The sequence below is a fragment of the Polypterus senegalus genome, chromosome 10 (assembly GCF_016835505.1).
Source record: "Polypterus senegalus isolate Bchr_013 chromosome 10, ASM1683550v1, whole genome shotgun sequence".
NCBI classification, from domain to species: Eukaryota; Metazoa; Chordata; class Cladistia; order Polypteriformes; family Polypteridae; genus Polypterus; species Polypterus senegalus.
Window position 1 is genome coordinate 40,043,682 of NC_053163.1, and position 24,365 is coordinate 40,068,046.

General features: G+C 38.1%; 1 protein-coding gene across 3 annotated transcripts in view; it reads right to left on the reverse strand.

Annotated features, from left to right (window-relative positions):
* The window catches only part of rlim (ring finger protein, LIM domain interacting), a 74,623-nt gene that overhangs the window by 23,207 nt on the left and 27,051 nt on the right, over positions 1–24,365 (reverse strand). For 2 of the 3 annotated variants that reach the window (XM_039765755.1, XM_039765753.1), the window contains exon 2: positions 21,526–21,754. In XM_039765755.1, coding sequence (XP_039621689.1) covers positions 21,526–21,706 — 181 coding nt within the window. In that variant the 5' untranslated portion in view covers positions 21,707–21,754. Of the gene's footprint in view, positions 1–21,525; positions 21,766–24,365 lie in introns of all 3 variants that reach the window. The other variant, XM_039765754.1, reaches the window with a different exon arrangement.

Consider the following 24,365-nt stretch of genomic DNA (forward strand, 5'->3'; position numbering starts at 1 on the left):
CTCAGTGCAATTTGCCAGGACGTAGGGGGCAAGTATATTTGGCGACGTACATTCATTGAACCCCGCAACTGGCTATACTTGCTTCACAGAGCAATCTGGCAGCACGCCGGAGCTGATCAGTCAGTGCTGTACATTAGTTGAGCAGCCAGCTCTTGACCACTGCAGTCCCTGGTAAAATTGCAGCAGCACTGTCTCTGGGATTCAGCTGCTGCACTAGACGAGTCTGCAATCATCAGTGTTTACCTCTGTGTGTTTGCATGCAGCCAGTTCAAGCGCAGTTGGCTCAGTCATTTGATGAATTTCATCAATGACTTCAGTTGCACCTTGAACATAAAATAGACTAGGGGGCTCCGTCCCCTGCTCGCCCACCGCTGTGTTTGGTTTACTGGATATACAATACAATTTATTTTTTATATAGCTCAACATCACACAAGAAGCGCCGCAATGGGCTTTAACAGGCCCTGCCTTCTGACAGCCCCGACCCTATAAGACGACCAGAAAAAACTCCCCAAAAAAAACCCTTGTAGGGGGAAAAAAAAAAAAAAAAAAAAATCTAAGACACCTTGGGAAAGGCAGTTCAAAGAGAGACCCCTTTCCAAGTAGGTTGGGCGTGCAGTGGGTGTCAAAAAGAAGGGGGTCAATATAATACAATACACAGAACAGAATAAATCCTCAATACAGTTAAAAATTCAAGAAGTACTGAGTAGAATTTCACCAGATGATATAACATAATATGATTTGGATTTGTTTTAAGTCCTGGAGATCTCATTCATCAAGCTGCCTACCCTATTTTGCCATTCCACATCTGAAACAGTGCTAATTCGATGAAAGGACCCCTCTTTCCCACGATTCCTGCGATCCTCCATCAGGGATGACTTTACCTTAGGCAGGCAATATACAATTTAAAGAGACTTATTTTCTTGGGAATTGTTACATATGCATTATTTTCACTTTTACTTTAAAAACTTTTGTAAAAACAATACTTGTCCTTTATTTCCAGCCCCATTCGTGGTTACATCTCTTTCTCGCCAGACGTATAATGCTGCTCGTGTTGTGAAAGGGGTTTGGCGGCTGAACGCACGCGAAGGACATGTCTTTGGATCATTTGCTGTCTTTTTGCTGCTTACGAGCTGCCGGTTCTGCTTGTCGCATGTCGTTGTTTTAAGAGCTGGGAGCACATGATGCTTGTCTGGCAAAAGCAATCCCACAACTGTTAGGTTAGATGTGTGTGGACTTGTTTTAAATGATGGCTCATTGCCTGGTCTCATGTGACGTTGTAAAAACAATACTTCTCCTTTATTTCCGGCCCTGGTTAAATTCTTTCTTGCACGACGTATAACACTGCTCGCATTGGGGGGGGGGTTGGTAGGATGGGATTATGTGGGGGGTTTAATGGTTGCTGTTGTGATGCCCTTCGATCTTTTTAAAGCCTGTCCCAGCCACTGTCCTTTTTCCTACTTTGTGTCTCTGCTGCTTGCGTTGTGATCGCTTCTCCGTGATCATAAATATACACCTGACCGAATTGTATTTTCTTTGAAATTAAACTTGTCATTGCTTTAACTGTTGCAGGTCCACAGATTGTCATAGCAGATGTTCCATTATTGTGTAAATCTACGTTTTGTGCACAGAATGATGCGAATGCGAAAATACTTTATTTTCTGCTCCTTTCCTTTTATTTCTGACCTCGCTTTGTCCCATTATTTTTCAATTACACCTGGCCCTGATGATTAATTTCCTTTTTTTTTGCGCTAATGTGATCTTTTATTAGTCTACGTTTCATTTATAACTATTGTTCTTTATACGCTTTATATGCACTAAGACACCTGTGTCTGCGGCTTCCCTCTACACTGATTTTTTTTTTTGCCCATTCTCTTTCATCTCGCTGTTCTTTTATTTGTCTTTTGTGATTTTTTTTTTTTTTAATAATTGAGAGATTGTTGCAGTAGTGTTTTTTTTTTTTATAGTTTTTACAGTTCATTTGCAGTGTGTAAAATGATCAGTGTTGCAGTAATTGTGATGCTTTGCATTAAAAAAAATGTGTTCCATTAAAATTTCACATTTTCTTTGTGAATTGTGACATTTACTTAAAAAGTGCAGCTAAGAAGTCCAGGGGTGTATTAATCTCCAAGTACGTGTCAGTTTAAGGGTTAACGATCATTGTTGAAACCTTGATATACACATTATAGTACAAACATTAACACGCGACACTAACTTTACTAGCTAAAACTTACCTCTCAAGACACGGCAGCATTACAGCTCCAAGATGCTTGCGTTTCAGATGCTCATGTATCACGCTGGTGGTGAAGTGAAAAGAAAGCTGCGCTTTGCATAATCTGCATTCAACTTTTTTCCTTTTTCTGTGAAGTGCTCCCACACTTTAGAAAGTTTGTGTCTAAATTTTTTTCCATCTCCTTCTCACTCCTCTGACTTGCCATTGCAAACACGTTTATTTTCCTCTACATACTACTTCTCCTCAGACGTTCTTCTTCATTGTGTGCAGTCTTGACAAACAAACGATACAGCCCCCAGACATTAATGTAGTGCATTGCAGTTACAAAAACCAATGCGGTTCTTTGTGACTGGAGCGTCTATTGAAGTTTCTGTTTATGACGCGTCAACAAAAAAAAAAAAATCTGTCTCGACGATTTTTTGTAGTTGACATCGATTACGTTGACTAATCATTGCAGCCCTATACTTGTTTATATTAGGTAAAGTGGTTGGGTTGGGGGGAATGGAACCAGAAGTAAGATTACTCATTGCTGCAATAGGTTTTTACAGTAGTGTATTGAATTGATCTCAGCATGGTGTAAGGCTATATTGTAGTGCAGGTGTTTCAGAGGGCTTTTGTGTAATGTCTGAAGGCAAAGTTTGGTTTTGATATAAGATTATATGGTTGTTGACCTAGAAATTTTAACTTTGGGAAATTGTGTGCAGTTATGACATTGTGTTTAGAGTTTTGGGAAATGGAGCTTATTTTCAAGAATTGTGTCAAAGCATTTGAGAAAAACTAATACAACATGTTATAAAGCATTTCCCTATCCCAGACAATATGACAACAAGTCAACCTTCTTTTGTTGATGTATTTAATTTGGATAGCAAGTCAACACTAAACTGCCCCCGGGCCCCTTTCTGTGATAATCACATTAAATAAGATGATTAATATAAAGAAAAATAACCCTGAGCAACAGACAAAGAGGATAACAAATGTAATGAATCAATTATACACAGGTTACAAAACATAAATGGCAATAACCGGGTTGGTACAAAAGCTCAAAAATTCAACACACTTGTTAATCATTAATAATTTTGTAGGTGTTTCATATAAGCATTACAGGCATGTAAAGGGTTCTAATATTCTCTTTGATCATGCCACTTTTCATTCACAGAAAATCTCATTTTTGCGAAGGGGACAGGCTTTCCAAGTACAAGCTCCATCCTTGCATAACTCAAGTACTAAATGCTTGGGAGACCCACACCATCAAAAATAATAATGAGGCAAAGGTGTGTTAAGAATGCACATGTAATAGTAATATATTCAAATGTTGGTTGTTATTTCCTTGGTTTTAATAGGAGTCTTCAGACCATAGTTTGTATATAAATTGACAGATATAACACTGTGTGAATGGGCTTCCCGTTTGTGGACTACTTTCATTTTGTGGAGGCATTTAACAATATTTTACCTAAAAAGTCTGTATTTTGTATGTTGTAAGTACACGACTAAATGACTTAACATGTTGCATAATACACCTAATTAACATAACATTTTCTCCTGAATGTTTTTGACAGTGCTGTTATGCTGTGTTGGTCACCATAGACTCCGAATTCTATCTCCACTCTGCAAAAAAAAAAAAACATACAAAAAGTAACATATACAAAAATTATATTTTTGGGTGGAGAATTCCTTTAAGATTCATTTCTAGCTAATTTAATTATTTTGTGGTTACTTCACTAATTTATTACTTTATAGTGTTTTACTGGCTATCAAATCAAGTATTCAGGTTTTTTTTTTGACAGTTTATTAAAACAGATCCTTCTCCCTCGCAGTAAGGGGTCTCCAGGTGTACGCTCAGTGTAGAGAACTTTATGGTAGGTGTGACAAGTCTTCAAAAAACTGGATGTATGAATGGGTATCGCACAGATTTAGCTTAAATATTGTGTAAATGTTGGGTTCATGATCTGGTAGTCGGAGCATGAATGCTGTCTCTATCTGACGTACCAAACCCCCAGGTCCTATCCTTACTTTTTCTTTCTCCACATAACCAATCACCACACGATAAACGTTTTTGTGAAATTAAAACTAGTTATAAAAACTTAGAACACGGAGTGTTCAGAATTTAAAAAAAAAAATTCAATATACACGTTTAAATATGCCATCCATTCAGGATTGCACCCATCCCAGAAAGCATTGTGTACAAGGCAGGAGCAAATCCTGAACGAGGCGCCAGCACATCGCAGGGTGAATATGAGCAACACATACACTAGCAGGGCTAATATAGCATAACAAAACACCACATCCTACATGACTTTGAAATGAAACTGAAGCACACCGAGTAAACCCACCAGAAAAACATGCCAATTCAAGGCAGGGAACACCCGGGACTCCCTTGCTGCGAGGCAGCAGTGCAACCTCCATGCCACTGTGCCCCCACATGATTACTACATGCTTAACACTAGAATTACCAGAGCCTACAACAAAACTCGTAAATCTGGCCCACTTTAAATCCGTTCGCACCTCTAGCGTGTCTTGTCCTGTAAATGTGCCGATTAAGACAAGCAACCTGCTATTACATCCCCCACCGTTGCAGAACGTTCACGAAGTTCTCCCAGCTCATGCCTTGTTCTATTATCTGGGAATGAACTGCTGGAGTTTTACAGTGGAAATAATACGTAGACCGTTATTTGGAACACATGCATTTCATGTGTGTTCTGTTTCTACAGTAATCTGTGTAAACACATTGTTAAAACAGAGACTTTTTCATATTTTAGTAATAAATGTTACAAAATGTAGGCATAAACTATAGAATGTGTGAAGCCTGAAGTCCAAAGATCAAAATAAACACTTTCATAAAAGGTTCAAGGATGATACAACTTCCATGGCATAGCGTTAAGATTTGCTGACTTGTAATCAAGGGGCCACCGATTCGATCCCCATTGCCTCCTATATTTGCCGTTTTCAGTAGTGAGCTGTTCTTATTGTTATTATACAGTACACACCAACATTTGGTTTGCATCTGTAACAGACCGTGTACATTTAAAGTACTGTACTTGTAAAAGTTACCTTTTTTTTCCACTTATTCTCTCACTCACGATCACGATCCATACTACCGCCCTAGTGATCTGACGCTGTTAGGTTTTATTTGAAACAGGGAACAACCGTAGATATGAGTAGTGTTTTGAGGCAATGGAACTGGACATTCTCTGATCTGGAGGGATAAAAGCTGACAAACAAATGCAGGCGAATCTGCCTTCTTCGTATCTCACCGTCACTTGATTTTTTTTTTAAATTCGGTTATTGTAAATTTGCCACCCAGTAATAAAATTGAAAGTTAGGTAGAGCCATCCTGCCTTAGGTCTTTGTAGTGTCACCTTTTGGATACGTGGATGTTTTGAATTCCAAATGAATGAGGTTATGAATTAATCTAACTTCATAAAAAAATATATATGGATGTATATTGGAATATTATGAAATAGAAAAAGCAGCTTAGGAAAGGTATTCATCTTGACAGTTTTAATTCTTCCAGCTAAAGTGAGATGAAGAGTAGACCATCCATGTAAGTCTTACTTAATTTTTTCCATGCAGACAGCAAAATTTTGTCGATAAAGAGACGTGTTTACTTGTGATGTTTACCCCTAGGTATTTAAACTGATCAGCATTGATAAAAGGGAAGGTGTCCAATCTAAAAGTGTGCTTGAGTGTTCACTGGAAAAGAGTACGCTTTTATTCAAATTAATTCCGAGACCAGAAACCTTTTTAAATTCTGTTAGTGCCGTTAGGACTACAGGCACAGTATTTTGTGGATCTGACATATGTAATACAATATCATCTGCATATAGTGAAATTTTCTGTTCCAAGTTCTTCTCTGATAATCCCCTTTATCCCATAAGCATTTTGACAGTGAACAGCCAGTGGCTCAATAGCGATTACAAAAAGCAGTGGTGACAAGAGGCATCCTTGTCTAGTACCATGTTCTAGTTTGAAGTAATCTGAAATAATGTTGTTACTACAAACTGAAGCTTCTGGACTAGTATAAAGTAGTTTGATCCATGCACAAATGTTCAGGCCAAACCCAAATTTCTCCAATGTAGTGAAAAGGTAATAGCATTCAACCATATCAAATGCTTTTTCTGCATCTAACAATCTCATTATTGTTCATTGGGGTGTTAAGACTTTATAGGTGATTACATTACATTAAATAGGTGTCGAAGATTGGGAGCCAAGTGTCTGCCTTTAATAAATCCAGTATGGTCTTGTGATATTACTAAAGGAAGCACTTTCTCAATCCTTCTAGCTAGGACTTCGGAGAGTATCTTTACTTCATTATTCTGAAGTGAGATTGGTCTGTATGATGCATATTGTAATACGTCCTTATTTTGCTTAGGAAAGACGGTAATTAATGCCTGGTGAAAAGTCGAAGGTAGAATTATACGGTCCCTAACTTCTGTAAATATTGCTATTAAAAAGGGAGCTAACTTGATTTTTTTTTTTTTATATAAAATTTGGCCTGCTGCTTTCCCACTCTGAAGTGAGTTTGTAGCATTTAGTAATTCTGCTAGTGCCAGAAGTTTATCCAATTCCTCTGCACTGGGAGTATCTAGTTGTGGTATCTGTAATGCATCCCAAAATGCATTAGGTTGTATCTTGTCTTCTTTAAACTGAGTAGAATACAAGGACTTGTAGTAGTCTCTAAATGTGTGCATTATACTTTTATGGTCAACGATTGTGTCTCCGTTTGTGTTGGTGATTGCATTGTGAACTTACAGCTTGTGAACTTGTTGAGCTATTAGCTTTCTGTCCATGTTCATAGTAATGATGTTGCAATTTAAAAATGAGTTGCTCTGTTTCTTTAGTTGTCAAGAGGTTGAGTTCTGAATGCAGAGCCCATTTTTTCCTATGAAGTGTCTCAGTTGGACACATTGCATGTTTTTGATCTATTATGGTAATTTCACTGATTAGCTCGGATACCTTCTAGGTTTCCAATTTATTTTTGTGGGGAAAATATGAGATAATCTGTCCTCTTAAGAAAGCCTTCAGAGTTTCCCCAGAGTATTCCCGCAGAAACCTCTGAGGCTGTACTTGTCTCTTAAGAAAATTGATTTGTTTGGATATAAATTCTGCACAGAACTTGCAGGTGGCATTTTAATTCATTTTTATTAGCAGATGAGAAGAGTATATGGGACAATGATTAGAGCTCCATGATCAACGGGGTGTAGTTGGAGATAACAATAGTGTCATACTTACAAGATTTAATCGTAGGCAAAAAATTCTTATCTTTAAAGAAACAATCAATTCTTGAGTGGCCGTGATGCACTGGTGTGTAGAAGGAATATCATCTTGAGTTTGGGTTTAGAAATCTCCAGGGATCTGATAAATTGTGATCAGTTAGAAATTGCTTGTCTTTGCAATGTTAGATGTCATCACCCATGTGGCAGGAGACCTACCTAGGTCTGGATTTAAAACACAATAAAGTCCCCAGCTTTTATAATTTTATGAGTGTTCATATTGGAAACGGATGCAAATACGTTTTGGATTAAGTCCCTATCATCCACACTGGGTGCTTAAATATTTATCAGAATCACTTTACAGTTAAATAAATTGTCCATGAAGATAACATATCTCCCTTTAGGATCAGATACTACATCTGGTACTACAAATGAGATTATTCTGTGGATAAGAATTCCCACACCTCTAGTTTTATTTGTAAATCTAGAATGGAATATTTAGGCAGTCCAGTCTCTGTGCAGCCGAAACTGATCCTTGCTTGTGGGTCTGTAAAAATACTATTTTAGCATTTAGACCTGTTAGGTGAGGCATTTAGACCTGTTAGGTGAGAATATTTTCTCTTTAAAATTTGTGATTGAGACCTTTAACATTCCAGCTCAAAATGTTAACTATTCATGGAAACATTTCTTCTGAACTTTTGTCGTCATTTTATAGTCTTAAGATAAGACAGCTTTGACCTCAAGTTCCAATTTTCCCAGGAGTTATTGCCATGAAGCCTATTGTTACATTGGCACTTATAAAGGATTAAAAGGACAGATTACAAATAGCTTGCTCTCTTTCTCTCCAGAACCAGTCCCCCTGCCCCCATATTTCCACTTCACAAGATCCCAGTCCTCTCACATACCTAGAGAAACAGCCAGTCCAAAATAAAACAAGTCACCCAGCAGTGGCGTATAAGGATTAAAATGGAGATATCTATAGTTGAAAAAAGTTCAAATACTGTAAACATAAAATATAATCTTAAACAGTCTTGAGAGAGTAAACCCAGGGAATGATGTTAAACAGTAATCCTGCAAAGGCATAGTAAGCCCTAATACAATAAACCAAGAGTATGATGTTAAACAGTCCCCAAAAAAAAAACCAAACACACATGCATATATACATACATACCACATTCATTGCTTTTAATGGCTCCTTATTAGCAATAAGATGCAAATGAAAAATGAACTAACAGTTCTCTGTCTAACCTCTTTCCATTTACAATTGTGTGAATGCAATAAGCACTATTTGGTTTAATAATACACTTAGGAGAATAAAACACTTAAGAGAAAAGCATGACAGACTGAAAATTCTGTTTTAGGCTTCAAATTATTTGGATATCATCTTTGGGAAAAAAAAAAAAAAAAAGACATAAGAACCTAACACTGCGGACTAAAAACCCATAAAATTAAATAAGGTTTAAGACTGGTTTCTAATTAAGCAACTGGGTTAGAATGAAAACCTGCAGCCACTGCAGACCTTCAGGACTGATGTTTCCCAGGCCTGTTCTCATAGCGTCCCTAAAACCATATCAGGGGATGGGCTGCCTCACGTGAAAGTCCTATGGATACCGCCTTAGTTTACAGACAGGGGGGCTACATGGATATGCAAAACAGCCTACATGATACCATTCTCATTTTGCCATAGCCGGTGCAGTATTGAGAGGGCTGAATCAAGACATGTGGGTATGAGTGAGGTGGCATAGGTGAGGATAGCATTAGAAAAGTTTTCACATGACAGTTTAGTGCAGGTTACAGCAGGGTTGTGTGGATGTGGTGCGAGTAAAGAAAGTGTGTGACTTTTTGACTGTATAAATCTTATTTAGTTTTGAGCATAGGGTTGAATGTCTCTATTACAGGTAGAATAAAGCTTTATATAGGTGTATATAATGGCCAAATGAGTTGTGCATAACACAAAGATTTCTTATAGGAGCATTTTTCAGGGTGTGGAATAATGAGTCACGGTGTAAAAAGAGCAGCAACATCGAAGAGTTAGAATCACGTCAGAGAGCAGTGTGAATTTCCAGTCGTGGAAAATTTGGCTGGATGAAGTAAGTTTGCGGTCTACACACCCACATGCTTATATTTTGATGCTGCAAATGGTTTAATGTGTTAAAACAAATGCTCCTTGTTTTAAAAGGTCATACTATGCCTAAGAAATGGTGTTTGAATGAGACAAGCAATTGATGTAAATATATTGTGCACACAAATGTTGAAGTATCTGATATAAATTACAGAGCTAGCAGTCAATTTGGGTTAAAATATGAGCTTTGAATATTGTGCTGTAATACTGGAAAAATGTCTTCATTTTTGCTTATAAAAATGCAAAATCTTTTAAGAATAAAAAAGTTATTGGCGTGTGTTTGTGACGCTGAGTAATACTACTGTGTGTCCGTTAGTGGCAGGTATAGGATATAGATAAAAACTATTTCTGAGGAGTAATATTGTGGCACAGTTGGCAGGCAATAGGAAGTGAAGTTTTAAGCTTTTATGTTCTCAATGTAGCATTTGTTTGTTCAATGTAGCATTTGTTCTCTCTATGGCTATGCTCCTTGCTTAAAGCTCACAGCACCACTTGGGAATTGGGTCATCAGAGGCCATTAGGTATATGTTTGTTCTAATCAGCAAAGTGAGTTAGAGCAGAGTGTAAAGGTAAAAGCAGTTTATTTGTTCTTTAGAATTCATTTGTTTCTTCTGCTGCTACTTCTCGGTCACTGAAGCAACCGCAGGTTTGCAGTGGCGTGGAAACAGCTACAAGCTGATCGCACTCACACTATAGACACCTGATACTGATGGGTGATGCAAGGAACATTATAAATGCAGGAAACAGTAAAACTTGGCCACTGACCTGGCCCTACCTGTTTGCTGTGTCTGCATATAGGAAAGTGGTAGATCCCACTACAATAAATAACTGTGCTATTCCCGTTTCAACTTTGAATAAAGCTGGTTTTGCTAAAGTACCGAGACTCAGCTTCGTTTCTTAGGATGCAAGACAACGACTCACATGTCACCCGGTTCCAGGCGTGGGGTCTTGCGCCAATGGAACCCCAAGAGGCATATAGTATCCTAATACCAGCTGAGCAAAATGAGGCTCTGGCAGGCACTCCAGTCATCACACTCCCCAGGGATGTACTAGTGAAGACGGTTCCCTCGGACGACCCAGAGTGTTTCCTATTCTTCTTCAAACACACGGCAACACTGATATGCTAGGACAAGTGAGCCTGGTCAACTATCGTGGCCTGATTTGTAACTGGGGAGGTCCTACAGGTCATGCAAAAAATCCCTCCCAAAAGGCTCAATGATTATGACTTCCAGAGGCAACAGATCCTCCCCAGTACTGCTGTGAGCCCGATGGCCAAGGGGCACCAGTTTAATCTGTGGCATATTGATCTGGAGCACCCTATACGAGAACAGATCCAGGACTTAGTGGACCCGATTCAAACCTGGATCTACAGAGACACTTTTGAGAGCACTGTGGAGAAGCTCGTTATTGACAAGTCCTGTCAGGGATAGACGAGAGCCTTTGTGATGGATGAATTGGTATGGAACAATGTCCACTCGCTGCCAGATCTTACCTGCAGGCTGAAGGGTGCACAAGCCACTTGGAAACAACAGGGCTACCCAGGCTTAACCCCGACTTAAATCCAGCCAGCAGGGACTTCCTGGGTTGCTGGCACCATGGATTGAAGATGACATAGTGTGGACTACATACACATATACATATACATACACACATATACACATACATATATATATATATATATATATACACATATACATATATATACATATATATACACACATATACATATATATACACATACATATACACATATACATATATATACACATATATATACACATATACATATACATATATATACATATACATATATATAGATTCTGACTGATCAAGGCACGCCCTTTATGTCTCACATGAGGCAACTATGTGAAAGTTTTTCAATTAAGTAGTTACACTCCACAGTTCATCATTCGCAGACAAATGGCCTGACTGAATGATTTAATAAAATCCTAAAACAGACGACTCTGTGGGAGGCCCACAACGACCCGACCTCCTGGGATAAAGTAGTGCCTTTCCTCCTTTTTGCTGTCCGACAGTCCCCGCAATCATCCACTGGGTTGAGTACTTTCAAACTATTATTTGGTCGTCAACCACATGGGGTGTTGACATTTTTCAGGAAGAATGGATGGGCGCTCATGAGACACCCCATGGAGGGGAGAGATTTGTTCAGAGTCGTTTTGCTGCAAGAACAGACTGCCAGATTGTCTTCTATTGCGGTGGAACATCAGCAGTGTCAGCAGGAAACACAAAAACATACATATGACAAGACAAATAAACTCTGCAAATTTGAGAAGGGGGACCATGTGCTGGTGTTGATCCTGTCCAATCCACATTAGTGCTGGGCGGTATACCGGTTCATATCGAAAACCGTTTTTTATGATATGGATTTTTCTTATACCGCAACACCGGTTTAAATTGCCTAAACGATGTTCAGAACGTGGCGCAGCGGGAAACTGTTCAAGTGGGGACCTTTTTCACTGCTACACCGCTAAACACAGATTTGTTGCACTAGGGCTCTTTTTCACTGCTACACAGGGCTCTAGAGTGCGACCAATTTGGTCCCACGTGCGACCTAATTTCTCAATGGTGCGACTAAAAAAAAAAAAATCAAAGGTTGCCACATGAGCCACATACGATCGAATCCGAGCCCACTGAAATTAAAAGGGGTAAAGTGTATACATTTCGAAAAGAGTGGCTTGACCAGTTTCCCTGGCTAAGATACAGTAAAGCCGATAATATAATGCACTGTATTTACTGTAAAGAGTGTGGGAAGACCATGGCCGGCAGTAGTGCATTTGTGACTGGTTCTAATACATTTAGAATTGAAACACTGAAAAAGCACAATGCATCTATAAAACACATTACATGCCGCGATAAATGCACTGCTCAAGTGTCCACTCTCCCCGCTGCCTTTCAGCGGCAGGCAGCTGCAAACAGATCATCAGATGAGGCCGAGATGATAAGTTTAACGTTGCCTACAATATTGCAAAAGAAAAACTTCCCTTCACTAAATTCAAGTCCAAAATAATTCTTATGAAGAAAAATGGCATGAACGTAAACCCGACTTACAGCAATGATGTCGCGTGCGCCCAATTTATAGGAGTCATCGCAGATACATTGAAAAAAAAGATGTCTGTGCAAATTGCGAACAGTGCGTACATGGCATTCCTGATCGACGGAGACACAGATATCGCCACAAAGGAATGCGTCATTGTGTACAGTCGCATCTTGCGGAGAGGAAGACCGGTGAATATACTTATTGGACACATTGAGGTCGAGCATGCTCATGCCCAAGTCTGGAAGATTTTGATGCTAGAGAGTGTGGCCAGCTGGTTTAGTCAAGGCCAAAGATCAAGAAGGCCAAACTACAGGAGTTGGCCATCCGAGGGGCATGTGACTGCAATGGAGGATAGTCCATAAGACATTGAGCCATGAGATGTTCAGTTTGAAGCCCTTAAAACACTTAATTTAGATATTCTTTTTAGTTAATTTATCTTGAGATTTTTTAAGTTCAAATTTCAGCTCAGTAAAGCACTTTAAGCACCAACACTTTTTCAGTAAGTTACCTTTCTTGTAGAATTGTGCTTGCCTTCAAATAAAGAACTTTATATTGACCAGAGTGTTAGTTAATCATTTACAAGTCAATATTGCCTATATGGACAGAGATTAAAAAAAATAAATAAATAAATAAATAAAGTGAACGTGTAAAACTGTGTTGTTAAATGTGATACGGTTGAAAATGTGGGTGCACCTAACTTTTGTGCTGGTGCACCTAAGAAAAAAAGTTAGGCGCACCAGTGCAAAAAGTTAGTCTAGAGCCCTGCTACACCACCAAATAGTGGGCGGTAGCATGCTGCGCGGTGAAAATGGACAGAGAGCATTCCGAAACTGAACTAAAAGTAAAGTTGAACATGATGAACAGAAGAACTTTTGCCGAAAAAAAGGAGTCATGTCCGTCGCCTGGAGATAACTTTAGTTTTAAAAGGTCAGATGTGTAAATACTGTTTCTATACTACTGGATAATACTAAAAGCCAAGTATTTGTTTTAAATACAGTGTAATGTACCTGGGTACTGTGTAATAGTGTGACGACATGTTTTCTTTATTCTCATAATTTGTCATTAAAGTAGACCATCGTAAACTAAACTTCATCGTAAAACAAATATTTAATTTACTAGATTTTCTCAAACCCCGTCATAAGTTATATAGCACATTAAATTCTTTGTGTTAAGTGATTCTTAAACTGACTTCTTCTTGCACTAAAAGGAGGCGCCGGCAGCAATCGCCGCACAGAATACATTTACTTCATGATCTTCCTGCTCTCTGAAAATTTAGAATGCTAAGATAAATACTTAATATAATTTTCATGGTGAAATGCATTAAAGCATACATTAATCATATGGGGGCATGGCGGCGTGCCTGCCTTGCATTTGCATGTTTTTCTGGTGGGTTTACTCAGTGTGCTTCAGTTTCCTTTCAAAGTCATGTAGGATGTGGCACAACCCCCACGCAGTCCTGGTCGCGTCTGCAGTGGTCCCTAAGACCAAAGTCGCTATTGGAGACAATCTAACGGACACTCAGAAAGCAGAACCTGCTGTCTCTTGTTGAGAGAAATTCTGACATCTTTTCTTTCACGCCTGGCCTGACAGATATTGCGGAACACAAGATCAGAACTCTGCCCGGTGTTACTGTACAGGTGCCCCCGTATCGCCTGCCAGAGGCAATGAGGAAGGTTTTACATAAAGAAGTGCAGCAGATGCTCCAGTTAGGCAAGATTAGTCCAAGCAAAAGCGAGTGGTGGAGTACAACTGTACTTGTCTCAAAGCCCAATGGTTCAGTATTGATTTTTAGGCGTTTGAATAAGATTTTCAAGTTTGATGCATACCTGATGCAGAGTATGGGGGGTGATCCTTTATTAATCTCAGTATTTGTTTATTTTTTAAAATTATTCTGAACTGTAGCTGTGATATCTTTCAATTGGATGTTATAGATTGCATTGAGTAAGTAAAGCTGGGAAAAATTTTGGTTTTTGTGTTTTAATTTAAGGCTGTAAAGCAAAAAAAGAAATATTTCAAAGAGGGGGATTCTTTTCTATACCAACTGTATATTTCCACCCTGGATCTCATGAAGGGTTATTGGCAGGTGCTCTTGGAGGAGTCCAGTTGCGAGAAGATAGCATTCGCCACTCTGGATGGGCTGTTTGAATTTACGGTGCTTCCTTTTGGTCTCCATGGTGCACTGTGGACCTTTCAGCAGATGATGGACCAGATCCTACATCCCCATTCTGTATACACAGGCGCCTATCTTGACGATGTGGTCATTTTCAACAATTCAGACTTTCATCTTGTTCACCTTTGGACGATGCTTGGCAGCTAACCCTAAGAAGTGCCAGCTGGGTATGTCGGAAGCCCACTATCTGGGATGTTCCATGGGGAAGGGTTTGCTCAAGGCTCAAATGGACAAGGTGTGAGAGGTACTTGCATATTCCCGTTCCGAAAAACAGAGGCAGGTTCGTGCCTTACTCGGGCTCACAGGATGCTACAAGGTGGTTCATCCCCAATTTTATGCATCGAACCACCCCCCCTCACTGACTTGACAAAGGGCAGAAAGAATCGTAATTTTGCCTGGGTCGATGCCTGTGACAGAGCTTTCTCTGAACCTAAAAGCCACTTTATCCTCATTACTGGTTCTGTGAAATCCAGAATTTTTGATCATATTTATTCTGCAAACTGATTAAAGTGCTTTCAGTTTAGGAGCGGTGCTCTCAGTGTTTTGAGGGGGAAGAACACCCCATCACGTTTCTCAGCTGGAACTGCTGCCCAGGGAACATAATTATTCAACCATTGGAACCATGTGTTTAGCGATTAAGTGGGCGGTGGAGGCCCTCCGCTACTTCTTCTGGGGATGGCAGATTACCCTGGTGACTGATCACGCCCTGCTTCAGTGGCTGTACAAACAGAGGGATATGAACGCCCGGCTCATTTTGTGGTCTGTTAGTTTGCAGGCTTTTGCTTTTAACGTTCGTTGCACACACAATGCTGATATTCTCTCCCATCTAGCCAAGCTCAACTAAGACTGTTGCTTTGACCACACCAGTGTGGACAAAGCTAAGGAGGGGAATGTGAGGTTTCTGAACTCTTTTGGGACCCTAACTCTTTTGGGACCCTTGGGATGCTAAAAGGTCACCGTGTGCCCTGAATCGTAGAGGAAACCCTGCATGGCATCCGGACCATTCATCAGAAAGAGATCCAGATTTTCATATTCTCTGCAGACTTGCTTAGTAGCAAGAAACATTTAATATCACAGCATTCGGAAAAAAAATATCCAGTTGGCACCTTTGGACTTGTTCAGAAATTTGCGATCATCACAGTATCAAGTCAGGGGCATATAACCCATCTACTTTTTCTTCTTCAGTATATTCAGATGTGAATTTATTTTTTACATCACTAGTAAAGCATTTAGATAAACTACCTTGAGTACACTTGTAGCAGACACAGCATCCACACCAAATTTTAAGACAAGCCTTTGCATTTCTGTGGGTGAGCCCTAGTCAATATGATTTTAAATATAGTGAATCCCTTTGCACTTTAACAAAGCACTGATTTCGGGGAAAAAAAAGAAACAGCAGAGATACTGATGTGTTAATCAGTCAAGTGTTAATTTAAAGAAATGACTTGTAATGAGAAGTTGGTGCTACTTTGAGCAGCAGATGGGCTTACATCACCAGAGTAGACATCTCTCTCAGCTGCCAATCAACTGAGTTAACCGAAGAACAGCATTAAGTTGATGCCTCCAAAATAATAAATCCAGTAAATAAATGCAATGCAGTTTTCAGAATGTTAAATCAAAGGCAACAGACTGTATTAATAACACTCAACATCACAACAGTGCATGACCAAGCCAGGCAATATGTAGGTATAAGGCAAAAGAGTTAAAGCGATATTGCACAACACACACCCACACACATGCACAGAAAGAAATCAAAGTTAAAACTTGCCCCATTTGGAGGTCCCTCGTTACAACTTGGTTAGACCTGTACATGTCTAGATCATCTACGAATTTGACACATAATTCAGTCTAACTCTATTCGATACCTTCACTCATAATGTTTGATAGCGGACTCCTGCTGGCAATATAAGGATCTTCCAGGGAAACATCAGGTAGATAGTAAAATAATTATAAAGCAGGGGCAATGTTTGGCATTTTGCAATATATATAATGTAATGGTTTGAAATTGTTGCACTATGCTTTGTAATTATTAACAGTCCACATTGATGTATTTGGACACATGCTGAACCTCCTGCCGAAGGTAGTGCAGATTTACTGTCTGTACTGATTAACCAGTTTGGGTATGAGATCATACTCACTAGAAGGGCGCGTTTCAATTAAAAAAAAAAAAAGCTATCCAATTCATTGTGAATATATTCTATTTTCCCTCATAAAAAATACTTAATGGATGGGCCTAGCTATCTATTTGGACAGTTAATCGCCCAGAGTTAAACATTCAAAATTATAAAAAGGCTGATTATGGAAGTGAAGTGCAAAAACAGATCTGCAAAATACTGCCGCTTTGCATAGCGAGTCTAGAGTAACAATGCAAAAATTAGTGTGGGTAAAATTTAACCACCATTTTAAAATCAAATTTCAGCTTTTGCTTTCAAATAAAAGCATTTTTTTTTTAAATAAATTCAAATTACAGTTGAATAGTAAGGTTAAATCTAACAGCCCTATTTGTCACTCTGCAAATTGAGATTTCAATTTGAAATCAATTAAATTGTTCAGCCTTACCACTAGGAGGTGTTAAATCATACGACTGTAGTTTACATGGGACAACTGATTACATAATTCCCTTACAACTATTAATGGTTAAAAATTTTGTGTTGCTCTTTGAATGTGCCATGATACTTCCTTGTTTTGGCAGCCAAGCAACACTGAGCATGCGAGAATAAGCTACAATCTCCATTTATCTAAATCTCCTCACTTTAATTTGGTATGACAAACATCAAAAATACATCTGAACTGGTGCTAAAGTTTGAAGAGCGTCTCCATTTGCAAAGTTCAAATGTAGAACTCTCAGATCCTTCTTTCTTTGCAGCTGCAAATGTCTTTCACTGTTTGTGGTCATTGTATGCATTCTAATTGCAGATGGATGTTCAGTGGAAATACAAAAAACTATAGCATCACAGACTGTTAACACTTTCAAATAAAACAGCCCATCATACAAACAGCAACTCATAAATGATTACAATCTAACCAATTTTGTTCTCATCAATGTAATGAAATGCAAAGCATGACAGAAAAAAGGAATTGTACATTTCTGTGTATTATATACTGCATCTCAAACCATACAGTGTTAAGCTACAGACTTACAAAGGCAATGTTATCAACAGTCAAAAAATATTTTTTGAATGAGCTATGCTGTATTAGGTTTGGGAGATACAGATTTAAATTAAAAGTGTGATTATTTTGACCCAAAATGCAGCATTTGGTCTGTAAACACCCCACATATTGAAGATCAGCTCCACACAGACTTGTATATACACATTTTCTACACAAATTCCAAAATCCGATATATTTTTTCACAGTAATAAAATGAAATTAGAGAAAGAATTTCTTTCAAAATTTAACAATTTCATGAATAGCTGGGCCTAAAAGAAACAGCTCAGAAAACATTTCTTCTAACCATTTTTATTTTAAATCTCCTCCACTCATTTGAGTTTCCTTTGTTTGTATTGCATTTAAAGCATAGCCTGCCACGTAGGCATGTCGGACAGTCAGTAAAGATTAATCTCTCTCTCTCCGTTTAAAAATAAATAAATAAAATACATACAAAGCTTGTGATTCAATACTATGCTAATCACAAATCTTAAACTATACATATATATATTAGAGATGCTCCGATAAAGATATATATATTTTTTTTTAAAGGTCATTACTGATTACTGATATCATGTTGCTGGCTCAACAGATTCTGATTTTTTTATCTCTAAAATACATCTGTAATTATGAGATTTTCTTAAATGCCAATCTGTCTGTAATGTATTTATCTGAAACAAAAACACAAACAGATTAAAAACAGACAATTTTGAATTATTAACTGCAGATTTTTTGCTGTTAAAGTATAAATTTACTATGTTAATACAGTACAAATCACCAGAGACATCTCCTGCAATTAGACCTTATTACTTTGTCCTGTCCATACGAGTTTGAAAGGTGAGCAAATGTGTTACCTAAAACAGCTTGCATTTTCACTGAGAAAAAAAAGAAATAAGATTTTGAAATTGCCGCTTAGTAAATAGGCAGCAGTTGCTTGTAAACTTGTTAAGCATGTTTGTTTTATATTTTCTTAATAAACATCTTGAACATTTTATAGATTTGCAGCTTGTTTAAAAGTTTGTACTGTATTTATTATTTGTGTGTCATACAGTACAACTTTTGTTAAGTACTGCATAATTTAAATGGTAATCCATAAATTATGCCTCAAGAATAAGAAATGGCAAGCTGACACACTGGTGGGTAAAAAAAACCTGCAAAAATAGTTTTTGCAAACTAAGCTCTGTTTACACCACTGTTTGTCTCATCATTTACAGTTGTAAACCACACATATCCTAAATTCACTGTTTCATAACCCAAAATCCCCCAAATTTAAACAATTCTTGATTAACCTACTCATACGCCTCCACAACACATTGTTGCTCCTCAGGTTTAAATAAAACCGCCATAAACCTGAACGTTTCTATCCTACACCAAAGTTTGAGACACTTGTTCAGCATGCTATTCTCCCCAGTCTTACCTGGACTCGCACATGGCACAGGTAGAACTTTGGAGAGAACATTATCACTTGTTTCTCAACCTAACACCCAAGTCTTTAAATCTGGAATGCAGCCCTGACAGCCTACCCATATGTATGTCACTTGTTCCAACATGGACAATAACTGGATCCACCCCTGCTCCGGTTAAGAGCCTATCCACCCTTCCAGGGGTCTCCTACTTGTGCACCCACTAAGCAACTCGCTATAGGAGAGTCCATCTCTAGAGCAAACCCTTGCTTTAATCTCCTTACCTTAACCTCTCACTTTCTGGGGACTGGTTTTGAGGTGGCTTGTTGAGCCCCCATGTTTGTGTACCACTCCAAGAGTTTTCAGAGACAGCAGTCAGGCTCCACAATGACCTGAAAACTACCTGACACTTCCAATTCTGGGGTCACTACCATGTACAATGTGCACACTTGCGACTATGACCCACCTATCTGTACATTTGTGGTCTTGAATCTCCTCCCATGCCACGCCAGCAGTGATCACTAACTCTCTAAAGGACATTTGGACCGGGTTTGCCAATTCTGCACTACAACACAGGCCAGCCAAATCCTCTTCCAGTTCAGTTCAGAGCTTGAAGTGCTGAGTCAGCTGGTATATCCTGTACACATAGCCTTCAAGTAGGGCTAATTCCTCCAAACCATCTTCCAGAAATTCCAATACTGAAAAGGATTTGCATTGCACTGACCTCATTTTTAAAGTTTGGCTTTGGACTATAAACTTTTTATTTTACTTAAATAATTTTATATTAAACTAAAAAAAAAAAAACTACAGCAGTTATTTATTTTATCAATTAATTTATTAAACACCTTCTGTCCCCTTAAGGTCCTGTAATACTCTCCTCCTTGACTGCCTGATGTGTCTAAGTTATCAATCTAGATTTTCCCTGTCTGTTTTTCTGACTGCGCGCCTCAATACTTTACACTGCAGCTCCGTTTATATTGTTTGTATTCCTTTGTATTATTTGTACCAACTTTCCTGGCTGTTCTATAAACTTTATATACTACTTCCTCCTTTCTAAAAACAAATAAATATTATTCACTTGCCTGTTTCTACCACCAACAAGGTATTTACCTAACATTTATTTATGCACTGCCACACTGATGTTAGTTTTGAATACAAGTAACAAGTCATTTTTCCCACACATGCTTCTCCAAAAACTTAACCTTTGCTCCTGTGCATTTTGAAAAAAGAAAAAACCCTTCCATAAAAGAAAAAAGCTTTAAAAATTTCCTCACAGCATTTTAGCGGCAACAAAAAACTTTACATGCAAAAATATGCATTTTGATTAACTGTCATTTAGCAGTACTACAAAACAATCAGCACTTCCTCCAAATGCACTTGTAAGGATGATATCAGCAAATCAGTTTTTTCACAGGTTCTATGGTGTGCATTACCTTAGAGCACATGTGACTAAAATAGTATACTGCAGAAAGAAAAAGGTTTGTACAGGTGTAAATATGTATGTACTCAATGAATAAATGTCACCTATACCTGAAAACAACTCATTATGTAATGCATCTGTAATAGCTGATGGCAGTCTGATTTAAGTGTGAAAATACAGCTGTACATAACATTTTGCAATCTCCTAAGATACATGGTAATATATTTGTGATTTTTTTTTGTTTTCTAATGCCAGTATTAGCCTATAGTTAAGGAATGATGAAACCTTCTGCTTGCTGCAAATGGCACTTAATCCCAAGTTTTGATGCTTACAGCAGCACAAACAAAAAAAAAACCCTAAATCAAATATAATCAATCAATAAATAATAAGTGTATTGCGTTGAAATTGCATTTAGTTAGAGATGTCGGGAGGAAGCACTAAATTGCCCACTGACAGCAGTGGGCACAATAGTGCCCCACAGTTGTTGCTTGGCACAGCATGGAGGAAAGAGACCATGGCTAAAAGTGCTCCAACAGAGGTACTCCCGTGGAGATTTATTATGATTTCATCCTTTTTTGTTATTGTTGAAAATGAATGTGGTGCAGATGTGCAATTGTAACTTTGATTGTTCTTCTGAGGGTTAAGTAGTAATCATTATCATAACTCCTTTAACATGCAATGCCAAGATGCACTAGAGTGATTTAAACTTTCTGAACACGTATAACAAGGGGTGGGGGGACGACAAAAAAAACCTTAATTCCTTACCAGGGGTGCCCAGCAAATTATTGTCTCTCATCAGCCTGTAATCCTCTTCACTCAAGTTGTTGACAAAGTGATAGAAGTCCTCTTCACGATCCAAGCGATCATTCTGATGCTGTCGCTGAACTTCCGACTGTTCATTGCTTCCTTGTTCAGTACTGTCTCCATTATCAGCTGTGTTCTCCATTATCAGATGAGGAACTTGAACCCTTCTCTTTGAATGAATTGGGAAGTGCTGTAATAAAGCTTTGAGTAAGAATGAATGAATAAAACAAAAAATAAAGTGATCTTAGTTACAAGCTGTAACACTATTACATATATTAAAAAAAAAACAAAACAATTACATGACTTCCCAAAATTCTACAACATTTTAGGCAAACGGGAATACAAATATAAACACTTGATTCTTTAACAAGTAACTGAATCAATTAAATGTATCTTTCAAGCAAACCAGAATGCATAGCAAATTCAAGTTTTTGTTTGAGCACTTTTTATAATGACACTTAATACTTAATGAATTTTATTTATATAGTTGAAAAACAAATTATTATTTTATTTAAATGTAGTATCAACCATAAGCTTTTTTTTTTTTAAACTAAATTTAAATCAATTAAATTTGAATCAAAGTTCTAGCATTGCAGGATCAGGTTAGTAATGTCCATCATAAGAACTCCAAAATGTGTAGAGAGGAAGAAAAAAAAATCAATTTTACAATACTAATATCAAAAAATAGTATTGAAACTAACAAAGATAATTTAAAAATCAGATAAGCTACTCCTGTCCTATTTGATATCATAAAACAGTGCAGACCAGTACAAGGTCTTCACACAAGTCCTGGAATAGAATTTCTTTTTCTTCTTTAAATTACTACTGGAAGACAATTTCCAAGAATGCACACCATAGCATTACAGGTAAAATTCCATTATAACGAATATCTTTACAATGAAATATTCATTACAACGAAGTATTTTTATGGTCCCGACAGCTTCCCAGTATGACATGAGTCTACAGAAATTTCGTTACTACGAAGTACATTCAGCAGATATTTTCATTACAACGAAGTGCACAGAAGACCATGAAATGCCTGAATGAATCATCCACAGAGCAGTTAGTACTGTGGCCAAAGCTCAGAAGTGTACAACGATCCCCAAACAGAATCACTGTAATTTTTTTTCTTTCTTTGAACTTTCCTCGTACTGTTTTTTTTGCCTTTTTTCATTCCTGCGGTTTTCAGTGATACCTTTTACTTATTGCTGGTCAACATTTGAAAAACATCCATTGGAATTTAACTCATTGTCACCCTCCTACAGAAACGGCAGACAAGGAAAAAAGATAACGGTTCATATTAGAAATATTTTTTTTTTTTTTTAAAACACAGCTCTTGATTGTTGCAAAAAAAAAAACGTTGCCAGTGAATTTGGAATTTTGCCATCAACACTGTTAACTTTCATGAAAGACACAGCAAAAAAAGTAGAACATTTCTCGGGTTGCCAATGTATGTGAACTGCTGCATTTGAAGACGTCGAAAAGGCTGTTTTTATGTGGTTAAGTGATGCTCGTTCAAGAAACATTCTTATTAATGCAGGACTCAATTAAGAAAATGTGAGGTTTGTAAACTCTCTTGGGACCTCCCCCAACTAGACAGCAAGTTGAAGGGTGTCCCGAAGTGTTATCTCCGCGTCTGTACGGGGCAATAGCAAGCTCATAGATATGCTGTGTCTCTCTGCCAAAGTAAACAGAAAAGATCTCAATGGGTGATGCAAGGTTAGGAGCACGTAAATTGTAAATGCAGATAACAGGATTACTTGATCACTGACCTGGCCACGATCCTGTCTAACTGTTATGTCTGTGTATAGCAGAGTGGCAGATCACTCTACAATAAGTAACTGTGCTGTTCCTGTTTCAAGCTGAATAAAGCTGGTTTTGCTAAAGTCCTAAGACTAAGCCTCATGTTTTGGGGTGCAAGACAGGGACATATAGCGTGACCCAGATCTTTTATGATTTGCTTCTGTGGCGCTTCACTGCAATGATGTGAGCCTCCTATTGCCCTGCCCCAGCAATGGACAATCTTCCACAGACGCTGCCAATTGCACTTCAGGATGCACTTCAGCGTGTCGTTCCCGTTGGGTGGGGATTGGGGGGGTCTCAAGAGTTCAGAAACCTCACAATATGAAGAAATAATGATTTGGCTCCTGACTGATAACTGTGCTGCCCACAGCATGCTTCCACATTCAGATAATGTTCGCTTTGAATACCTCCCACCCAATTGCACAGCAGCACTTCAGCCATTGGATTTGGGTATCATTCACACCCTGAAAGTGTATTATAGCAAGGAAATGCTGAGAAAAATTCTCATCAGCATAACTTGTAGGCATGAGGAGATTAAAATTAACGCAAAGGAAGCTATTGAAATGATTGCAAATGCATGGATCCAAGTTAAAGAAAGCACTATAGTAACAAATACAGAATCTCGTTACAACAAAATATTTTTTAGGTCCCTGGCACTTGATTATAACAGAATTTTATCTGTATCATGTATTTATCAAACATTTATTGCACATATTCAGTGGATACATAACAGAAGATATGTGGTGAATGTTAACTAAGGAAACAAAAAAAAAAAAAGATAGAAATCAAGCAGTTAGCCAGAACATAAAGGAAGACTAAAGCACAATGAAAAGCGGAAGGAAACTACAGTAGGCCTGTTCAAGTTATAAGTTCACATTGCCATTTCTAAACACAATGTACAATATTATCTGTGCAGGCGAGGAAGGGGTAAAGAGATGCCTGTTGATTATGAAAACTTAGCTGTTCAACCCACAAAACCATATAGTTTCTAAATAGGT